Here is a 21,165-nt window from a genome sequence, read left to right as displayed (position 1 = left end):
TGATGGACACTTAGGCTGCTTCCATGTCCTGGCTATTGTAAATAGAGCTGCAGTGAACATTTTGGTACATGACTCTTTCTGAATTATGGTTTTCTCAGGGTATATGCCCAGTAGTGGGATTGCTGGGTCGTATGGTAGTTCTATTTTTAGTTTTTCAAGGAAACTCCATACTGTTCTCCATAGTGGCTGTATCAATTTACATTCCCACCAACAGTGCAAGAGTGTTCCCTTTTCTCCACACCTTCTCCAGCATTTATTGTTTCTAGATTTTTTGATGATGGCCATTCTGACTGGTGTGAGATGATATCTCATTGTAGTTTTTTTTTTTAAATAAATTTATTGATTTATTTATTTTTGGCTGCGTTAGGTCAAACGCAGAGCGCAGGCTCAGTAGTTGCGGCGCACAGCCTTAGTTGCTCTATGGCATGTGGGATCTTCCCGGACCAGGGCTCGAACCCGTGTCCCCTGCATTGGCACGTGGATTCTTAACCACTGCGCCACAAGGGAAGTCCTCATTGTAGTTTTGATTTGCATTTCTCTAATGATTAATGATGTTGAGCATTCTTTCATGTGTCTGTTGGCAATCTGTATATCTTCTTTGGAGAAATGTCTATTTAGGTCTTCTGCCCATTTTTGGATTGGGTTGTTTGTTTTTTTGTTATTGAGCTGCATGAGCTGCTTGTTAATCTTGGAGATTAATCCTTTGTCAGTTGCTTCATTTGCAAATATTTTCTCCCATTCTGAGGGTTGTCTTTTGGTCTTGTTTATGGTTTCCTTTGCTGTGCAAAAGCTTTTAGTTTCATTAGGTCCCATTTGTTTATTCGTGTTTTTATTTCCCTTTCTCTAGGAGTTGGGTCAAAAAGGATCTTGCTGTGATTTATGTCATAGAGTGTTCTGCCTATGTTTTCCTCTAAGAGTTTGATGGTGTCTGGCCTTACATTTAGGTCTTTTTTTTTTTTAGTATATTCACAGTTTTGCAGCCATCACCACAATGTAATTTTAGATTATTTTCATCACTCCCAAAAGAAACACAGTATCCATTAACAGTCACTCCCCATTTTCTCTCAACCTAACCCCACCCCCCCAATCCCAGTCCTCTGCAACCACTGAATCTACTTTCTGTCTTTACGAATTTGCCTATTCTTGACATTTCATATATATAGAATCATACAATATATGGTCTTTTGTGACTCGCTTCCTCCATTTATCATAATGTTTTCAAGTGTCATGCATGTTGTAACATGTATCAGAATTTCATTCCTTTTTGTGGCTGAATAATATTCCATTGTATGGATATATTTGATTTGTCTGTTCATCATTTGAAAGGCACTTGGTTTGTTTTCACTTTCTGGCTATTGTGAATAATGCTGCCATAAACATTCACATGCAAGTTTTTGTGTGAACTTATGTTAATTTCTCTTGGAGCCAAATTACTGGGTCTTATGATAATTCTTTATTTAACTTTGAGGAACAGCCAGACTGTTTTCCCAGTTTACATTCCCATCAGCAATGTATGAAGGTTCCAGTTTCTCCACGTCCTCACAATACTTGTTACTGTCTGTCCTTTTGATTGTAGCCATCCTAGTGGGTGTTAGGTGGAATCTCACTGTGGTTGCGTTTTGCATTTCCCTAATGACTAAAGATACCTAGGATCTTTTCATGATCTTATTGGCCATTTATATATCTTCTTTGGAGAACTATCTACTCAAATCCTTTGCCCAATTAAAACATTTTTTTAACTTTTTATTTTGGAAAATATTCAGACCTACAAGAAAGTTCACCCAGAACTCCCCACTGTTAACCATTTACCACATTTGTTTTACATTCTCTCTATATGCAGATGACTATTTTGTTCTGAACTGTTGAAGAGTAAGTTGTAGACATAATGCTCCATTACCTCTCAGTACTTCAGTACGTGTTTCCCTAAATACAAGAACATTCACTTATGTAATCACAGTACAGTTATCTAATCAGGAAACTAAGATTGATATGGTTCTATAATTTACAAACCTTAGCCAAATTTTACTTATTGTCCCACTAATGTCCTTTACAGTGAAACGAAAGATATTTTTTCTCTGGTTCATGATCTAAACCAGGATTACATATTAACATTTAGCTGTCACATCTGTATAGCCCCCTTTTATCTGGAACATTTCTTCATCAGTCTTTGTCTTTCTTGACTTAATGCTTTCAAAGAGTACAGGCAATTTATCTTGTATAATCCTTCAATTTGGGTTGGTTTGCTGTTCCCTCATGATTATATTAGTGTTATGCATTTGGGGTAGGAATACCACAGAAGTGATGCCCTGTCCTCAGTACATCACATTGGGAGACATACAATATCTTTGTCTCATTACTGGTGATATTAACTTGGCTCACCTGGTGAAAGTGATGTTTGCCAAGTTTCTCCAAACTTTGCCCATTTTTAATTGGGTTATTGGTATTTTTGTTAATAAGTTTTAAGAGTTTTTTTATGTATTCTGGATACAAGGCCCTTGTCAGATGTGTGAATTGCAAGTGCTTCCTCCCATTCTGTGGGTTATCTTTTTACTCTGTTGATGGTATCATTTACAGCACAAAAGTTTTAAATTTTGTGGCAGTCCAGTTTATCTATTTTTCCTTTTGTCACTTGTGCTTTTGATGTCATATCTAAGAAGGCTTTGCCTAACCCAAGGTTTTCTCTGGTGTTTATTTTCTTCAAAGAGTTTTATAGTTTTAGCTCTTATATTTAGGTCTCTGATCCATTTTGAGTTTTGTTTTGTTTTGTTTTTTTTTAAATGGTCTGAGGTAGGGGGTCCAACTTCATTCTTCTGCATGTGGATATGTGGTTGTCTCAGCACCATTTGTTGAAAAGACTATTTCTTCTCCCATTGAATGGTCTTGGCACTTTTTTAGAAAATCATAAATTTTGACCATAAATGTAAGCATTTATTTCTGGACTTTGACTTCTATTCCATTGATCTATATGTCTATCCTTTATGCTATTACCACATTTTCTTGATAACTGTAGTATTGTACTAAGCTGTAAAATCAGGAAATGTGAGTCTTCCAACTTGGTTCTTGTTTTTCATAATTGTTTTGAGTATTGCAGGTGCTTCCATGTCCATGTGAATCTTAGGATCAGCTAGTCAGTTTCTTCAAAAAAGGTCACTAGGGTTTTGGCAGGGATTGCTTCGTATATGCAGATCAATTTGAGAGGCTTTGCCATCCTAACCATATTAAGTCTTCCATCCCATGAACATAGCATATCTTTCTATTTGTTTAGGTCTTCTTTAATGTCTTTCAACAATTTTTGGAGTTTCAATATACAAGTCTTATACTTTTTTGTTAAATATATATGTATTTTATTCTTTTTGGTGCTATTCTAAGTGGAGTTGTTAACTTCATTTTCAGATTGTTCATTGCTGGTGTATAGAAATACACTTGATTTTTGTATATTGATCCTGCAAACTGGCACTCATTTTTTAGTTCTAATAGTTTTTTATTGATGTTCTGTATACAAGATCATGTCATCTGCAGATAGAGATAGTTATAGTTCTTCCTTTCCAAACTGGATGTCTTTCTTTCTTTTTCTTGCCTAATTGTCCTGACTAGACTGCAGTGTAATGTTGAGTAGAAGTGGCGAGAGCGGACATCCTTGTCTTGTTCCTGATCTTAGGAGGAAAGCGTCTAGTCTTACACCATTAAGCATGATGTTACTGGTAGGTTTTTCATAGATAACCTTTATCAGGTTGAGGAAGATTCCTTTATTCGTAGTTTGTTGAGAGAGTTTGCATCATGTAATTTGAGAATATTTTAATTCAGTGTGTCTCAGACAATCATTATAACAACGTATTTAGAAATCAGACTAAATATCAGACCAGGGCACCCTTGGGTCACAGTCTTCAATTTTAGAGTTGGAAAATGCTGCCAAATATCAAGCAGAACATCCCTTTACTACAAAGTTTACCTTCTGTCCTCAGTGCCTTTTCTTGCCATACATTTAAATAATTTTTAAATTGAGGTGTAATATACGGACGAGTGTGTTAAGTATATCAGCACCCCAGAAGGTGCCTTGTGCCCCTTCCCAGTCATTAAACACGCTCCTAATGTAACTATTTTGATTTCTATCACCAGTGGTTAGTTTTGCCTGTTGTTAAACTTCAAATAAATATACTCATAAAGTATGTACTCTTTTATTTCTCACTTGTTTCTCTTAAAATAATATCTATGAGATTCAGCCATGTTGTATTAGTTCATTCTTTTCTTCGCTGTGTAGTGTTCCATTGTGTGAATATATATGACAATTTATCTGTTTTATCAAACATTTGGATTGTTTCCAGTTTGGGGCCATTATGAATAAAACTGCTATGAACACTCTTGTGCATGCCTTTTGGTGAACATATTCATTGATTTCTGCACTGTATGTGCCTAGGAATGGAGTTACTGGGTTATGGGATAGGTTTATATTCAGCTTTGGTTGATACCAAAGTAGTTTTATCAATTTACACTTACACCAGCAACATATGAGAGTTCCAGTTGCTCCACATTCTGAACAACAATTGATACTGTCTTTTAAATTTTAGTTATTCTGTTGCATGCATACCATATGTCTCCTAAGAAGCCTGACTGTTGCGTGTCCCAGCTTTCAAAAATTAGAAGAAGCAGAGGTGGGATGGGTTAGAGAAAAGAACATTCTAGTGTTTTTTGGAAATTATCTTAAAGTATGCAATATTCTTCCCTGCCACCTTAAGAGAGAATACTGAATACAAATCTTCTGAGTCAAGTCATTTGTATGTAAATAAACAGCTACACAAGTCTAGGGAGTGGCTGATGTGGCCCAGCAGCATTTGTGAGAAAGATTTATGGGTTATAGTTGATATTAAGCTTAGTCTATGTCAACAGAACGATGAGGCCGTCTTACACATTTCCTTCTCACCTCTCCCCTTATACAAGACCTTATTTCTCACTAAGAGCTAGAGTGCTGGCAACTTGGGAGGTGATGGTCCCACTATCCTTAGCACTAATTAAATCACCCCTGGAACACTGGTCCCGGGACCAGACTTGAAGAATAATACAGGGACACCTTTGAAGAATTACAAGTTAGTGAAGTGACTCATAAACAAGTCCTGGGGGAAACGTTGAGGGAACAAGAAGGAAAGACTTATAGGGATATAATAAAATTATGTACATTTCTAATGGGCAGTTATGTAGAAAGGGACTAATCCTAAGCAGTCTGTGGATGAGACCCACATAAAAGAAGTCTTAGTTCAATATAAGTGAAGCATTTCTCACCAAAGAATGAGCTGCCTTGTGAGGTAATGAGTTCTCTGTCACTGGGGGTGTTCACGCATCAATTAGCCAGCCAGTTGGTGGCGATATTGTATAGAGGGCATTCAAGTATCATATGGGTATTTGAACTAGATTAGATAACCAGTACACTACCATGTCAAATCAAGGAGTGGAGTGATTGTTCCATAACTTGTAAAAGCTTGGTTTATTTAATCACAGTTTAATGTAGTAAGGCCAAGTTAGAGGAAAGGAATAGGAGTGATCATAATTAGCGGCATCTTTGTGACATTTGGTGTTCTAGGTTTTGCTCTTTGGTCAAAGAGATGATAACCAACGGAGTGGGCAGTACAGTGGAGCTGGAGGGAGAGACCGATGGGGATACCTTAGAGGTGAGTCACAGAAGACCTAGAACATGGAAAAAGTTATTTACTGTGTCTTTGATGCTTAAAGAAAATGTCTCATTTTTTGTGTGAAAGTTCTTTATGCGTATATTTTAAAATACTCATTAATGAACGAGCTAGCCATCACTATTCATGACTGTCAGAGATTAAATTTAATGCATCTCTATAGAAAAACCTCATTACTTTGGGATCCTATCAAGCAGAATGTGTAAGAAAAATCTGACATGGACTAGACTAAAATTCCCTTTTGTGTACAACCGATGGAAAAGCTTTTTCTATGCTAATTAATAATGTTTGTGAAACTACAAGAGCAATAGTTGGGCAAATAGAAGCAGACTTTTTCATTTATGCCTAAAATGACTTTAGTTATATCTACTTGCATATAATATATTAAATATGGTAATATTAAGAAATTAATATTAATTTCTTAATATTCAGAAAGGGTCATCATAAGCTCTTTTGGACAGCACAGTGGTAGTCCACAGATACTGCACCACTACGCGTGTGTTTAAACCTTGCACAATTATTATGACTTGCCACTAACTCAGGTCCTTGTAATTTAGTGAGATTTTACTATACTTTCAAGTGGGCTGAAATTAATTCTTTGAGATTTCTTTCAGAAAGTATCAAAGGGATTCATTTTAATAATTGAGTCAGGTACTCGAATTCTTAGCTTAGAATCAAAGTTTGTTGTAGAAACGAACTGAGTGATGCACTTTGAAGGTAACAGAGAAAGGTGGGAGATAAAAGCCTGTTATGAAGCAGGCGGATGTCTGGTTAAATCAGACAGTGATGAGACCCACTAGTAACCTTAATTGTCGTGAGCATCCCTAGAAGTGGATGGGAAGGGACACGTCCACATGCACACGCGTTCTGTGCACTTCTGTAAGCAGGTATAGGGGGCATAGAAAATAACAGAAAGAATCCCTTGCTGCCTCTGCTTTAAATAAATATTGCTCACTCTAGAGTTACATTTGTTTTAATCATTGAGAAGAACCAACTGGAATGCAGCTGTACAATTTTTGATGATAAGATTGGGGGAATAAAAGAGCAATACTGGGCTTCCCTGGTGGCGCAGTGGTTGAGAGTCTGCCTGCCGGTGCGGGGGACACGGGTTCTAGCCCTGGTCTGGGGGGATCCCACATGCCGCGGAACAACTGGGCCCGTGAGCCACAGCTGCTGAGCCTGCGCGTCTGGAGCCTGTGCCCCGCAACAAGAGAGGCCGCGACAGTGAGAGGCCCGCGCACCGCGATGAAGAGCGGCCCCCGCTTGCCGCAACTAGAGAAAGCCCTCGCACAGAAACGAAGACCCAACACAGCCCAAAATAAATAAATAAATAAAAAATCCTTCCAAAAAAAAAAAATCATTAAAAGCAATACTAATTACAGGTGGAATTTTGCAGTATGTGTTTAATGCTAGATCTGTACCTCTAAAAGCAGGAGTGGGGCAGCATGTGTACTTTCTATTAAGACAATTTTAGTTTTATTTACCTTCAGTTCTTTTCTGGGCTATGGAAAGTGGTTGCTTTCCTGGCAAGTTGATAAGGGATCATGTAAGAAGGCACCTATTTGGGGTACTTGACATGCTTAGAAACAGTTTTAAATTGCAGCATCAAAGTGAGGAGAGTTCTCCAAAAGGTGAGCCCACTAAGTTACATATGAGCCGTATTTTTAAATTTCTTACATTCTATTTCATAAAATCATGTTATGAATATATGAGTAACTGAGAACTCTACCCCTTAAAAGCAATTATTTAATGAAAAGTACATAACCCAAGAAATGTGACCTGCCTGGTACTCAAATAATGTTATTTATAAATTTTTTAAAAATTTCAGGACAATGTTTGGGCTTTTATGGGGTTTCTCCACCACAAGTTGTGTGCTTTTTTATCCTGTTGCTTTTCCTTAGTATGAGTATGACCACGATGCGAATGGTGAGAGAGTGGTGCTGGGGAAGGGCACGTATGGGATCGTGTATGCCGGCAGAGATCTGAGCAATCAAGTGCGAATAGCCATCAAAGAAATTCCAGAGAGAGACAGCAGGCAAGTCAGGGCGGGCCTTCCGCCTTCTGCAGTTGCCACCTCCATACCCCAATTCCCGTGCCCACCACTGATGGTGCATAATGAAAGCATTATGTCATCAAAAAAATTTGTAATTCTCTTCTAATAAGGGTGATCTGCTTTTGTGCTCTGCATATTATAAATAAATGGAGAAAATGGAACAACTTCACTTAGAGGCATGTGGATTGCAGAGTCACATTTTAAAAGAAGACTGTAGTTTTATTTCCACCCGTCAGGAGGAAATAAAGTTTTACATTTTTACATAGATGTTTGTTTGCAAATATTTTAAAAATATGACTCAGTGCTTTAATTCACATTGTAACAATTTGAAATGGCTATTATTTATTCAGATGTATCATTACAGAAAATTAAATGTGGTAAAAAAAAAAATTTTAGTTTTTTGCTATAGAGACTATTTTATTAATACCCTACCCTTCAACCTCACCCATAGATTTTGGACTATTGTTTTTTAAACCACAAGTACTACCAATTTATTTCTCCTACACTTTTTAAGAGTCTAACTAAACGTTTATTCCTTTTTAAATTCATACCCCTCCTAATTCTAAACAAGAACGTGTTGACTGTCAAGTGTTTTTGTAGAGAAGCTACATATACAGTAATGGCCACAGTATAAGAAGTAATAGCTCCATGCTCCACCGGTGTGCTCAGACCACATCTGCAGCGTTGCCTTCAGTGCTGGACACTGATGGCTGTGTGCAAACATCCCTCCATCCAGGTGGTCAGTGAATTATTAGGGATGGATTACAAGTGATTTCTAGCAGCTGTAAGACCCTTTGTCATTCATTCGTTCATTCGTTTGCTTGTTCGTCCATTCATTTTTAATGGCATTGTGTGTTATGATATTTGAATTATAAAGCAGGGTCTGAAATGAACTCATCCAACTTCTTCCAAGGCTAAGAAGGTTAAATGACTTCTCCGAGGACATGAAGAAACAAGACTAGGATCCAGTCTCTTGAGTTCCTCTTCCAGTATTCTGTCTCTTATTCTCATGATGGATAAGGCCTTGCAGTTGTTTGTTGGGGGGAAATTGCTGGCTTGAACCACCTCCTTCAATTGGTTGTATTAGTCATTTCAGCTCTTCACTGCTGATGGTCATTCCTGGGATTTTAGAGCTGGAAGGGACCTTAGAGACTGTTTTGTCCCATTCCCTAAATTTACAGGCTGAAGTTAGGATATTGGGCACCTTCTCTGTGCCAGATTCTGGGCTGGCACTGGAGACTGAAAGGGGAGTAGGATACTGTCCTAATGTTAGGGTGTGCCCAGTTTGGTAGAGCAAAGTGACAAGTGCCATAATACAGAGGTTCACAGAGTGTTTGTAGAGCATAGGAGTGGAATGAATTGCTCTTCTTGGATGAGTTGTGGCAAGTTTGAGAAAATAAATCATCTTTGAGCCGGCCTTTGAGGGATGAGTAGGAGTTCGTCTGGCAGAAAAGGAGGCCAGAGCATTCTATGCTGAGGGGAAGCAGAGCTGTTAAGCACAGAGTGTACTGAGAGAAGAACAAATTGTCTGTTGTGACTCGACTGTAGGATGTAGGGCAGTGGGGGGGCTCTTGAGATGAGGCAAACATTTTTAAAGATGTAGTCTGACCTGAGTTTGAAGGTCCTTGTGTGCCATGTTAAACAATGTGGTCTTTATGTGGACTTTAGGATGGGAAGTGATGTGATGGGGTGTGTCTTTTAGGAAGGGGAAATATGGTGACCAGGGGAGAATAGACTGAAGAGACCGGAGGCTGAGGCTGGGAGGTCCATTAGGTGGCTGTTGCTGTAGTCTGGAATGAGTCTACGGAATGAGACTAGAAGGCAGCTGAGGACAGAACCTTCTGGAGCAGCTCCCTTCATGGGGGAGCAGAGGAAGAGAGGCTGTTGAGAGAGACAAAGGATGGTTGGAGAGTTCAAGCCCTATCAATAGCCATAGTAACAGCAGCAGCCGTTCACTGGGTACTTGCCACACACCAGGCACTCCACTGGGTGCCTGAGAAACTTGACACACTTTGGCCCCCGGCAGCCCTGCGTGCTTTGTATTATTATCCCCTGTTCTACAGATGGCAAGCTGAATAGTCTCATGGGAGCCAAGGGAGAGAACATTCCCACAGAGAAGGGATGGCCAGCAGCAGGGCAGGTACTGGTGAGGTGCGATATATGGACCCCAAGCTCCAGGGATTTGGCAGGTGACGCTGGCTTTGTTTTTCTTATCAGGTACTCTCAGCCTCTGCATGAGGAGATCGCCCTGCACAAGAACCTCAAGCACCGCAATATTGTTCAGTACCTGGGCTCTGTTTCCGAGGACGGCTACATTAAGATATTTATGGAGCAGGTGCCTGGGGGTGAGTAGTCACTGGTCTTCTGGTCTCATACCCTGAAAATCACTGATGAAAATATAATATGAACATCGTTATTCATCCTGCCGTTAAAAAATGACAGACATTTTACGTGTGGGAGACCATTTGTTTCCCAGAGGAGTTGGATACAGATTTTCCAGTGTCACATAACCAGTCTATTCCTGGTCTGGTAATTCAATCATCAAGTATTCATTGAGGATCTACTGAGTGCCAGCTGCTGGGCCGAGCACTAGAGACATAGAGATGAATAAAGCATAGCCTCTGGCCTTGAGGCCTTCACAGTCTAGGAGTTGAAATATGCTTTGGAGAAGAGGAAACAGAGGTTTTTTTAAATGACATTGCAAAATAACATGTTGACAGTGAAATCGAACACCAGTGCTTTATCCACAAGATCCCCAAAGGCAGGCAGTAGAGTACGAGGGTAGGAGTTCCTCAGATCTGCAGCCAGCCATCTAGTTTGGTTTTTTGTTTGTTTGTTTGTTTTTAATATTTATTTATTTATTTGGTTGCGCTGGGTCTAAGTTGCAGCAGGCAGGCTCCTTAGTTGTGGCATGCGAACTCTTAGTTGAGGCATGCATGTGGGATCTAGTTCCCCAACCAGGGATGAAACCTGGGCCCCCTGTGTTGGGAGCGCAGAGTCTTAACCACTGTGCCACTAGGGAAGACCCCAGCCGTCTAGTTTGAGTTGGTCCCTCCATCTGCAAGCTGTGTGACCTCAGTTTTCTGACTGAATAAATGAATTTTAAAATTGGATTATTAATAAGTACTATCATAGTTGGAATAGTAATTATTGGAGTCGTAATGACACTATCTCAGTGGCTTGTTGGATGGGGTGAGTGAGATAATGTTTGTAAAGCTCTCAAAACGGTGCCAGGCAGAGAGCAAGAACTCAATAAGTGCTCATTTTAAGAAAATAATGATAAAATTAATAGTAATCTGAATACAAATATAAAAACTTTAGTTAGAAATCTGTATTCATTCATTCTTTCAACTCATAGTTACTAAGAGCCTGCCATTACATTAAAAACCTAACTATATATCTTAAGAGCCAGGCAATGGGCTAGATTTTGAGTACATTTATGATAACGTACAGTTTCTTCTTCCCTCAGATTGCTCATAGTCTAGCAGAAAATACTGATTGGTGTTCCAGACGTGAGGTCTGAGGATGACCACAGAGTTGGAGATAGATGTGCACCTCCCTTTTTACAGATGGGGAAACTGAGGCATAGCAAGGTCCCATAGCACTGTGTAAGGGCGACTAGCTGATGCTGAGGGCCTGGACAATAATCTCTGAAACACATGGTCAGAAGGCAGTGAAGGGAGGTTTTCTTCTGGCCCCGAAGTTCAATGTTTAATAGTATAATTGGGGTCGGGGGTGGGGGTGGGTGTTAAGGCAGTCCTGCCCCTGGGACCTGGCATTGGGAGCTTCTCACGGAGAGGACAGAGAGCCCCAATCTCCTCCGATTCGGGCCCCTGTCTCCCTTAAGGGCCCCTCACTCTGCTCCTGTCCACCTCTGATTTCAGGGTGAGGTATAAAACGTGGCTTTGACCCAAGCCCAATGGCTGGACGCTTGTGCAGGATGTGCGGTGTCCGGCCAGCCCTTCAGAGTTCAGAGAGCACCGTTGCGCTCTCTTCCTGATTCTGTGCAGCTGAACAGAGCTAAGCCCGAAGGTGGCCTGGCTGAGTTTCGGGGGTCACAAGGGATTCCTTTCCACCCTGCACCTCTGGTCGGGCTGATACGCTGGTTCACGTCCCGTCCCTTCTCTGGCCGCGCTGCTTGTGCATCTGGGAAACAGGCAACAGAGAGGGAGGAAAGATGTTGCACTTAGCCCAGATACAGTGATGTGGGCGCGAGTGCTTACATTAGGTTAGAAACATCACTTCACTGTGTTTCCCTGAACCCTTATAATCGACTCTTCATCGCCCTGATGAGTTTTTTTTTTTTTTACTGTGTCCGTTTCCAGGAAGCCTTTCGGCTCTTTTGCGATCAAAATGGGGGCCGATGAGGGAGCCCACCATCAAGTTCTACACCAAGCAAATCCTGGAAGGCCTCAAGTATCTCCATGAAAACCAGATTGTGCACAGAGACATAAAGGTACTTGCTTGTCTGAGCCAATCAGATTTCACTTTGCATCTCAGATCACATGAGCTGCTGGAGTGTCTGCAGGTGGACCAGCTCACGGAGGGGAGAGGACTGAGCAGAGTCTAGTCTTCCTAGAGACACATGACCATTTCTTAAGGTCCAAGTCTGTTTTACATTAGTTTGTTTAAATCTGTCTTTTAAGCGTTTGATGTTCTTCCTTTTCTGAAGGGTGATAACGTTCTGGTGAATACCTATAGCGGAGTGGTGAAAATCTCCGATTTCGGCACCTCTAAACGTCTTGCAGGAGTGAATCCATGTACAGAGACTTTTGCTGGTAAGCAGAACAGAGCTTGGCGTGGGGTCGCCATCCTGGAGTTAGGCTCGCTGCAACTGCAGTCCTTTGGAAGTTACTCACCAAGCACCTGTGTGCACTGTGGACAACTGGTAGTTGAAGTGGACGGTGTATCGTCCCCAACTTCACAGTGTTTGAACTCTGTCATAATGATGCACTTAGCTATTTGTGGCAACGAGATTGCCTTACTTTCTTCCTTGTCTTCCAAGGTTGAGTAGGTGTTGTGCTCTGCTTGAGGTTTTCCGAGGGTTTCTAACCAGTCAGCAAAATGGCAGCATCTCTTCTAAGTTAGTAGCACATTATTCAGAATCGTGGGTAATTCTGAATAACAGTATCCCTCAGACAACTTATTAGAACATTTTATCGGTCTTTTATAAAAATAGCCTGTACTTTAGGGAATTCTGGTACCTCGTGCTTTAATATGATCATGTTTCCAAGAGAGGCTGATTCTTTTAGGGTATTCTAAGATGGGTTTGGTATTCTAAGTGGGTTTGAGCAATTGAATTTTCTTTTCCATGTGTCAGTGATGGAATCATTTATGTGTTGAGAGGGACTGGATTCAAAGGGTAGAATAAAATTGCCAGCTAGCTTTCCATTTACACGACCAATGAGTAGAATGATGCTCAAAAGCTACCTATGGCTTTTTGTAATTCCCATTTAAAAGCAAAACAGAAACTTTGATCCTTGGAGAGAAGTACTGATTTTGATTAAGTAAAGGTTTGTGCTCCCCCTAGGGTGTAATGAAAGCATCACAAAGATCTTGCTTGATGAATTATGAAACAGCGCTTATAATATTATAGCTCCGATATAAGTTATAAAAGACAGATGATTATTTTCTATCCCTATAACACCAAACTATAGAGTGGACAGACTTGCCCTTAGTTTTGGTGAATAATTGTCTCAGCTTTGAAAGACTTTTCTTCAACAAGAGAGTTGTTGTTATGTCAGCCACTGGACGCCCACAGTAGAGACTCGTTCTCTATCTAAAGAGAACTTTTATGCATCAGAAATGACTTCTCAGTTGTAACACCAGAGGAGATACATGCACCTCAAAATGGGGAACTATTACACCAAGGACCCCACTGGAATCTCCCAAAGAGTGTATTGAATTTTCATTCATTGTTTCTGATATAAATATATATATCTCAACATGTATGTATCAGTGAGTATGTATGTATGTATGTATGACTGGCATATTTTTTTTACTAGCCTAATTAAAAATGACTTCTGTCCTTCTCTTTGGAAGCCACCAATTAGCTTAGCAATATGTAGCAAGAGGGGCTCTGATATGGCAAGGAGTTATTTCAAGACATAAAACCCCCAACAATTTATCTCATAATTACCATCCCCAAGGAGAAAAAAAAATCATAAAGAAAACGCATGTATAATTCATCATTGCGTATCACATTTTCCCAAGTAATTGGCTTGAGGAGGCATGAATTTTGCATTGCAAAATAATGCAGGGGTGTTTGGGGGATAATAAAGAAGGGGTGTCATTTGGGGTAGGAAATTCCCCTGCATATAATTACTCTTTGCAAAACAGAGCGGTTCTGTAAAGAAATCTCAGCTGCTGGTGCCACAGTCCGATTGGGTGCGGGTGGGCACAGTGGGGCGTTTCCACGCAAATGCCCGGAGGCTTTTGGAGCCTGGAAGGAGAGACAAAGGCTTCAGACAACTTCCTGGCCCGAAGTCCTCCCCTCCTGTGTTCCTCTGAAGGCTTTTCACCATAGGTGTAAACCAGCTAGAACAGGAGGAAGGGCCATTATGGCCAGGGTCAGCCCCCTTTGCTTTTGGTTTTGCAACAGCTTTATTGAGGTTTAACTCACATATCGTAACATGCACCCATTTAAAGTGCACATTTCAATGATTTCTGGTAAATTTTCCAAGTTGTGCAGCTATCGCCACAATCCAATTTTTGAACATTTCTGTCACCCCCAAAAGGTGCCACCTTGCAGTCAACTCCCATGCCCCCCCCAGCCCCAGGCAACCACCGACCTGCTCTCTGTATAGATGTTCCTGCTCTGGAGATTTCTTATAAGCGGCATGATACAATATGTGGTCCCTTGTATCCAGCTTCCTACACTTCACGTAATCTTTTCAAGGTTCACCTGTGCTATATATAGTGTGTATCGGTACTTCATTCCTTTTCTGGCTGAATAGTATTCCATTGTATGGATAGACCACATTTTGTTTATCCATCTACCAGTTAATGGTCATTTGGATTGTTTCCCCTTTTTGGCTATAGTGAATGATACTGCCGTGAACATCCACATACCAGCCTCTGTGTGGAGATATGTTTCCATCCCTCTCCGGTGGATACCCAGGAATGGAACTCGAGACAGGAACTCTGTTCTGATCTGTGGCTGTGAACAGCCTTGGTTCAAATTCTGGCTCAACCACTTGCTAGCTATGTGACCTTGGGCATGTTACTTAAGCTCTCTGTATCTCCATTTCTTCATAAGTATATAAAACAGAGATGCTCATAATACCTACTTCAGAGGGTTTTTATGTGGATTAAGTGAGTTAATATTGATGAAGTGCTTTAACCAGTACCTGGCTCATAGCAAGTGCAACTGAAGTCTGCATTAGTGAACTAAATACTAATTTGCACTTAGAAGCCCCTGGTCATCAGAGCTGGCAGGAGCCTTTGAGAGAATCGAGTTTATGTGCATAACTAACGTGTTGAGCCTGTCGGACTCAAAAGGTGTAATTTTTATTTTTATTTTTGTCTCCCACGCCTTCCCAGGGCAATGGTCCTTTCCCGTGACTCTTCCAGCCACACTTAGATAACAAAGAGAATTTAAAAAAAAATTTTATCAATCCCTATTTCTTTTTTTAAATTTTTATTGGATTATAGTTGCTTTACAATGTTGCGTTCGTTTCTACTGTACAGCAAAGTGAATCAGCTATATTTATACATATATCCCCTCTTTTTTGGATTTCCTTCTCATTTAGGTCACCACAGAGCACTGAATAGAGTTCCCTGTGCTATAAAGTAGATTCTCATTAGTTATCTATTGTATACATAGTATCAATAGTGTATATATGTCAATCCCAATCTCCCAATTCATCCCACCCCACCCCTTTCCCCCTTGGTATCATTACGTTTGTTCTCTATGTCTGTGTCTCTATTTCTCCTTTGTAAATAAGATCGTCTATACCAATTTTTTCAGATTCCTCATATATGCTTTAATATACGATATTTGTTTTTCTCTTCCTGACTTACTTCACTCTGTATGACAGTCTCTAGCTCCATCCATGTCTCTGCAAATGGCACAGTTTTCTTCCTTCTTATGGCTGAGTAATATTCCATTGTATATATGTACCAAATCTTCTTTATCCATTCCTCTGTCGATGGACATTTAGGTTGCTTCCATGTCCTGGCTATTGTAAATAGTGCTGCAATGAACATTGGGGTGCATGTGTCTTTTTGAATTATAATTTTCTCTGGGTATATGCCTAGTAGTGGGATTGCTGGGTCATATGGTAGTTCTATTTTTAGTTTTTTAAGGAATCTCCATACTGTTCTCCATAGTGGCTGTATCAATGTACATTCCCACCAACAGTGAAAAGGGTTCCCTTTTCTCCACACCCTCTCCAGCATTTATTGTTTGTAGACTTCTTGGTGATGGCCATTCTGACCGGTGTGAGGTGATACCTCATTGTAGTTTTGATTTGCATTTCTCTAACGATTAGTGATGTTGAGCATCTTTTCATGTGTTTGTTGGCCATCTGTATGTCGTCTTTGGAGAAAGAAAGAGAAAGTCTTAATGGCACTTTGAGAAGCAAACGAAGTCTGAATCCAGTCATTGAAAGGATTCTGGCTGATATACAGGCGTGCCTTGTTTAATTGCGCTTTGCTTTGTTGTGCTTCGCAGATACTGCCTTTTTTTTTTTTTTTTTTTTTTTTTACAAATTGGTTTGTGGCAATCCTGTGTTGTTAGATGATGGTGAGCATCTTTTTAGCAATAAAGTATTATTTATTTATTTAGTTAGTTGCACCGGGTCTTAGTTGCGGCAGGCGGGCTCCCTCATTGCAGTTCACGGGCTCCTTAGTTGCGGCTCATCAGCTCAGTTGTGGCTTGCCAGCTCCTTAGTTGTGGCGCGCAGACTCCTTAGTTGTGGCATGCGAATTCTTAGTTGCGGCATGCACATGGGATCTAGTTCCCTGCCTAGGGATCGAACCCAGGCGTCCTGCATTGGGAACGCAGAGTCTTATCCACTGCACCACCAGGGAAGTCCCTAGAAATAAAGTATTATTTAATTTAGGTCTGTATGTTGTTTTTTTAGGTATAATGCTACTGCACACTTAATAGACTACAGTATAGTAGGAAGATAACTTTTACATGCACTAGGAAACCAGAAAACTCGTGACTCATTTTATTGCCATATTCACTTTATTGTGGTGGTCTAGAACCGAATCTGCAGTATCTCCGGGCTCTGCCTGTACTCATCCACACACTCGTCCTCATTTAAAGGGCAGACTCCTCTCCCCGTCCCCGCTGGTCGGGGTGTCGGTCTTTGCTCCCTCCCTCACCTCTTTCCCTACTCACCAGCTGTGGGCAGCAGAGGAAAGGGGCAGAAAGTTGTCACTTGACTAGCACTGTTCCAAGCTGGCTTCCTGTGCTCTGGGTCTGGCTGATGGTTGCTATTAACTCTTTGCTGCCGGATCCCTCTAAATATAACTCCCGTGTCCTGGACAGGGGCCTCTCCTTTGGCTGACTACCCCTTGCCTCCTCACCCTGATCTTTTACCCTGCACATTATAACTACCCCTCCATCTTTTTCTACTGAGGGAACCAGGCCTGGAAGGCTGTCTTTGGGCCGGATTCCCTTTAAAAAAGACCCTATGGTGTAGTGGTTAAGAATCCGCCTGCCAATGCAGGGGACACAGGTTGGAGCCCTGGTCTGGGAAGATCCCACATGCCACAGAGCAACTAAGCCCATGCGCCACAACTACTGAGCCTGTGCTCTAGAGCCCGCAAGCCACAACTACTGAGCCCACGTGCCACAACAACTGAAGCCTGCGTGCCTAGTGCCCGTGCTCCACAACAAGAGAAGCCACCACAATGAGAAGCCCGCGCACCGCAACGAAGAGTAGCCCCCACTCGCCGCAACTAGAGAAAGCCCGCACGCAGCAACAAAGACCCAATGCAGCCAAAAATAAATAAATAAATAGATAGATAGACAGACAGACAGACCGACCGACCCTAAAGCAGGGAATTCCCTGGTGGTCCAGTGGTTAGGACTCTGCACTTTCACTGCCAAGGGCCCGGGTTCGATCCCTGATTGGAGAACTAAGATCCCGCAAGCCGCATGGCCAAAAAAAACCAAAAAAACAAAAAAGAGCCTAAAGCAATATTTCTACAACGGGTTTTGCATCTGGTGTCCCTTTTCTACCCGCTGTCAAAGAGGGTGTGGTGATATTCCCAGACCATATGGTCCCCACTCTGCTGCTGTCAGCTGCTTTTGCTCCCATGGGAACCAGTCCTCTATGCAGCTTCTTAGCAGGGGACACATACATATGGGGCTCTGAGTGGGCCCAGTGAGGAGCCCTCACAGGCTCTGGGTTGGGAGGAAGTGGTAGCCCCTCCCTCCAGACCCATCCCTTGGGCAGGGCAACTGGGGTGACCCCAGGGGCATGGAAAGCTGTACCTTATTTCTCTTTTCGCTACTTTATTAATATTAAGTTTTGAAACGATGGGCTCTAACACTGTCTCAAGGGGACTGTAGAAAGTGCAAACGTGTGGCCTCCTTTCAAGTGCACTTATCCTGGGCGGATGTTGAGTTGCTTGAGTCGACATGGGCCCGCACCCTTCTGGGGGCAGCTCATCCCCAACACCTGTAATGAGAGAGGGTAGACCTCCCAGCGCAGGCTCTGCTCTCTCACCCCTTTTAACCCTTGATCTGGGTGGGAGGCCCCTGGGCTAGGGGCCCACGGCTTGTGTAACCAGTTATCTGAGACCCCCGTAGAAACATGCGTCTGTGGTCCCTCTCTCACCCCTTGTCTTGGTATCCAGATCGTATCTTGGCCCCTCAGTCAAAACTCCTAAATTATCGTCCCGTGTCATGTCTTTTCTTTGCTGATAATTTGAAAATCCTTCTTGGGCACTTGTCTAGGAGCCCCCAATGGATTTCATGTCCCAAGGGGACTGGGTTGACGCCTGTGGGTCTCCTGATCACCTTGTCCTGAACTCTGCACCACTGCACCCGTGTAGATACCTGAGGGACCATAGGAAACCCCTAAGAGAGCCAGATTTAAGGCGAGCAACGTTTCCAGGATTTCTCCATTCATTTGCTCCCCCACCCCCATGGCATCTTCACTTGGTTTTCTCCACAGAAGCCAGTCTTTGGTACAGCTGATGTACACCCACAATGTGCACGCTGCCCCGGGATGGTCCCTTGACTCTTGGAAATAGTTGTGTGGATCTATCTCTCTTTGTTGGCTGCTTGCTGTGACTGCATAGTTTCCCTATGAATACAGTAGTAGATAGAATGGAGCACCCAGTTTTCTATTATCGCCCTGGGCCTAATATGGAAAGAAAGTTATATGGAAAGAAGTCACATTATGGCTTTGGAAATTCTTGCATCAGCTGCTCTTAATCAGGCAGCTTTTTCTTCAGTTGTGCTTCTCCTGGATCCATCACTTAGATCAGGGATGTCATGGTGTGTAGCTCCAAATTTGAAGACAGGAGACCTGGGCTGTAGCTTGAACAAATTCCCTAGCTTCTCTGAGCCTCAGTTTCCCCATATGTAAAATGGGAACAACAGTACATCATACCTCTTCTGCCCGTCCTTATGGAGTTGTGAGAGTCAGATGGACAGTTCTACATGGAGATGCGTTGTAAGCCATTGAGTGCTAATTGAAAGTCACATGTTGTGGCCAGAAGCCTCCAAGATGGCCCCCAGTGATCCTCACCTCCTGGTATTCACAGCCTTGTTTGTATTCCCTTCCCCTTGAACACTGCCCAGACTTAGTGACTTGCTTGTAGTGAATACATTAGGACAGAGTGGTGGTGTGTGACCTGGAGGCTAGGTCAGAAAAGGCAGTGTGGCATTCCTCTTGCTTTCTCTTGGATTACACACTCTGGGGGAAGCCATATTTTAAGCAGCCCTATGGAGGATCCCATGTGGTGAGAAAACAAAGGCTCTTCCCAACCCCCATGTGAGCTTGGAAGTGAATCCTCCAGCCCCAGTCTAGCCTTCAGACGACCGCAGCCCCAGCCAACACCTTGGCTGCAGTCTAATGAAAGACCCTGGGCCTGATCTACCCAGCCCAGCTGTTCCTACATTCCAATCATTAGGAACTGTGTGAGATCGTAACTGTTGTTTTAAACTGCTAACATTTGGGGTAATTTATTAATTTTTTTTCCTAGCATGCAATAAATTATTTTTTTTATTGGAGTATAGTTTATTTACAATGTTGTGTTAGTTCCAGCTGTACAGCAAAGTGAATCAGTTATACATATATCCACTCTTTTTTTAGATTCTTTTCCCATATAGGTCATTACAGAGTACTGAGTAGAGTTCCCTGTGCTGTACAATAGGTCCTTATTAGTTATCTGTTTTATATATAGTAGTGTGTATATGTCAATCCCAGTCTCCCAATTTATTCCTCTCCCCCATACCCCCTGGTAACCATAAGTTTGTTTTCTACATCTGTGACTCTATTTCTGTTTTGTTTCATTTGTACCCTTATTTTAGATTCCACATATAAGCAATATCATATGATATTTGTCTTTCTCTGTCTGACTTAACCTCACTCAGTATGACAATCTCTAGGTCCATCCATGTTGCTGCAAATGGCATTATTTTGTTCTTTTTTATGGCTGAGTAATATTCCATTGTGTATATGTACCAAATCTTCTTTATCCATTCATCTGTTGATGGACATTTAGGTTGCTCCCATGTCCTGGCTATTGTAAATAGTGCTGCAATGAACATTGGGGTGCATGTATCTTTTCGAATGATGGTTTTCTCTGGGTATATGCCCTGGAGTGGGATTGCTGGGTCATATGGTAGTTCTATTTTTAGTTTTTTAAGGAACCTCCATACTGTTCTCCATAATGGCTGTACCAATGTACATTCCTACCAACAGTGCAAAAGGGTTCCCTTTTCTCCACACCCTCTCCAGCATTTATTGTTTGTAGACTTCTTGGTGATGGCCATTCTGACCGGTGTGAGGTGATACCTCGCTGTAGTTTTGATTTGCATTTCTCTAATAATTAGTGATGTTGAGCATCTTTTCATGTGTTTGTTGGCCATATGTATGTCTTCTTTGGAGAAATGTCTATTTAGATCTTCTGCCCATTTTTTGATTGGGTTGTTTGTTTTTTTGATATTGAGCTGCATGAGCTGTTTGTATACTTTGGAGATTAATCCCTTGTTGGTCGCTTCATTTGCAAATATTTTCTCCCATTCTGAGGGTTGTCTTTTTGTTTTGTTTATGGTTTCCTTTGCTGTGCAAAAGCTTTTAAGTTTAGTTAGACCCCATTTGTTTATTTTTGTTTTTATTTTCATTACTCTAGGATATGGGTCAAAAAAGATCTTGCTGCGATTTATGTCAAAGAGTGTTCTGCCTGTGTTTTCCTCTAAGAGTTTTATTGTGTCTGACCTTACATTTAAGTCTTTAATACGTT

At 41.6% G+C, this 21,165-nt stretch overlaps 1 protein-coding gene across 1 annotated transcript in view; it reads left to right on the top strand.

Annotated features, from left to right (window-relative positions):
• Positions 1-21,165, top strand: part of MAP3K15 (mitogen-activated protein kinase kinase kinase 15) — a 150,287-nt gene that overhangs the window by 114,051 nt on the left and 15,071 nt on the right. The window contains exons 14-18 of the mRNA XM_061179434.1: positions 5,573-5,660; positions 7,580-7,713; positions 9,949-10,076; positions 12,057-12,187; positions 12,404-12,509. Of these exons, the coding sequence (XP_061035417.1) occupies positions 5,573-5,660; positions 7,580-7,713; positions 9,949-10,076; positions 12,057-12,187; positions 12,404-12,509 (587 nt within the window). The remainder of the gene's footprint in view (positions 1-5,572; positions 5,661-7,579; positions 7,714-9,948; positions 10,077-12,056; positions 12,188-12,403; positions 12,510-21,165) is intronic.

This window comes from Eubalaena glacialis, chromosome X, assembly GCF_028564815.1.
Source record: "Eubalaena glacialis isolate mEubGla1 chromosome X, mEubGla1.1.hap2.+ XY, whole genome shotgun sequence".
Taxonomy (NCBI): Eukaryota; Metazoa; Chordata; class Mammalia; order Artiodactyla; family Balaenidae; genus Eubalaena; species Eubalaena glacialis.
The sequence above is the reverse complement of the archived record's forward strand: the minus strand, read 5'-3'. Positions and strand labels throughout refer to the sequence as shown.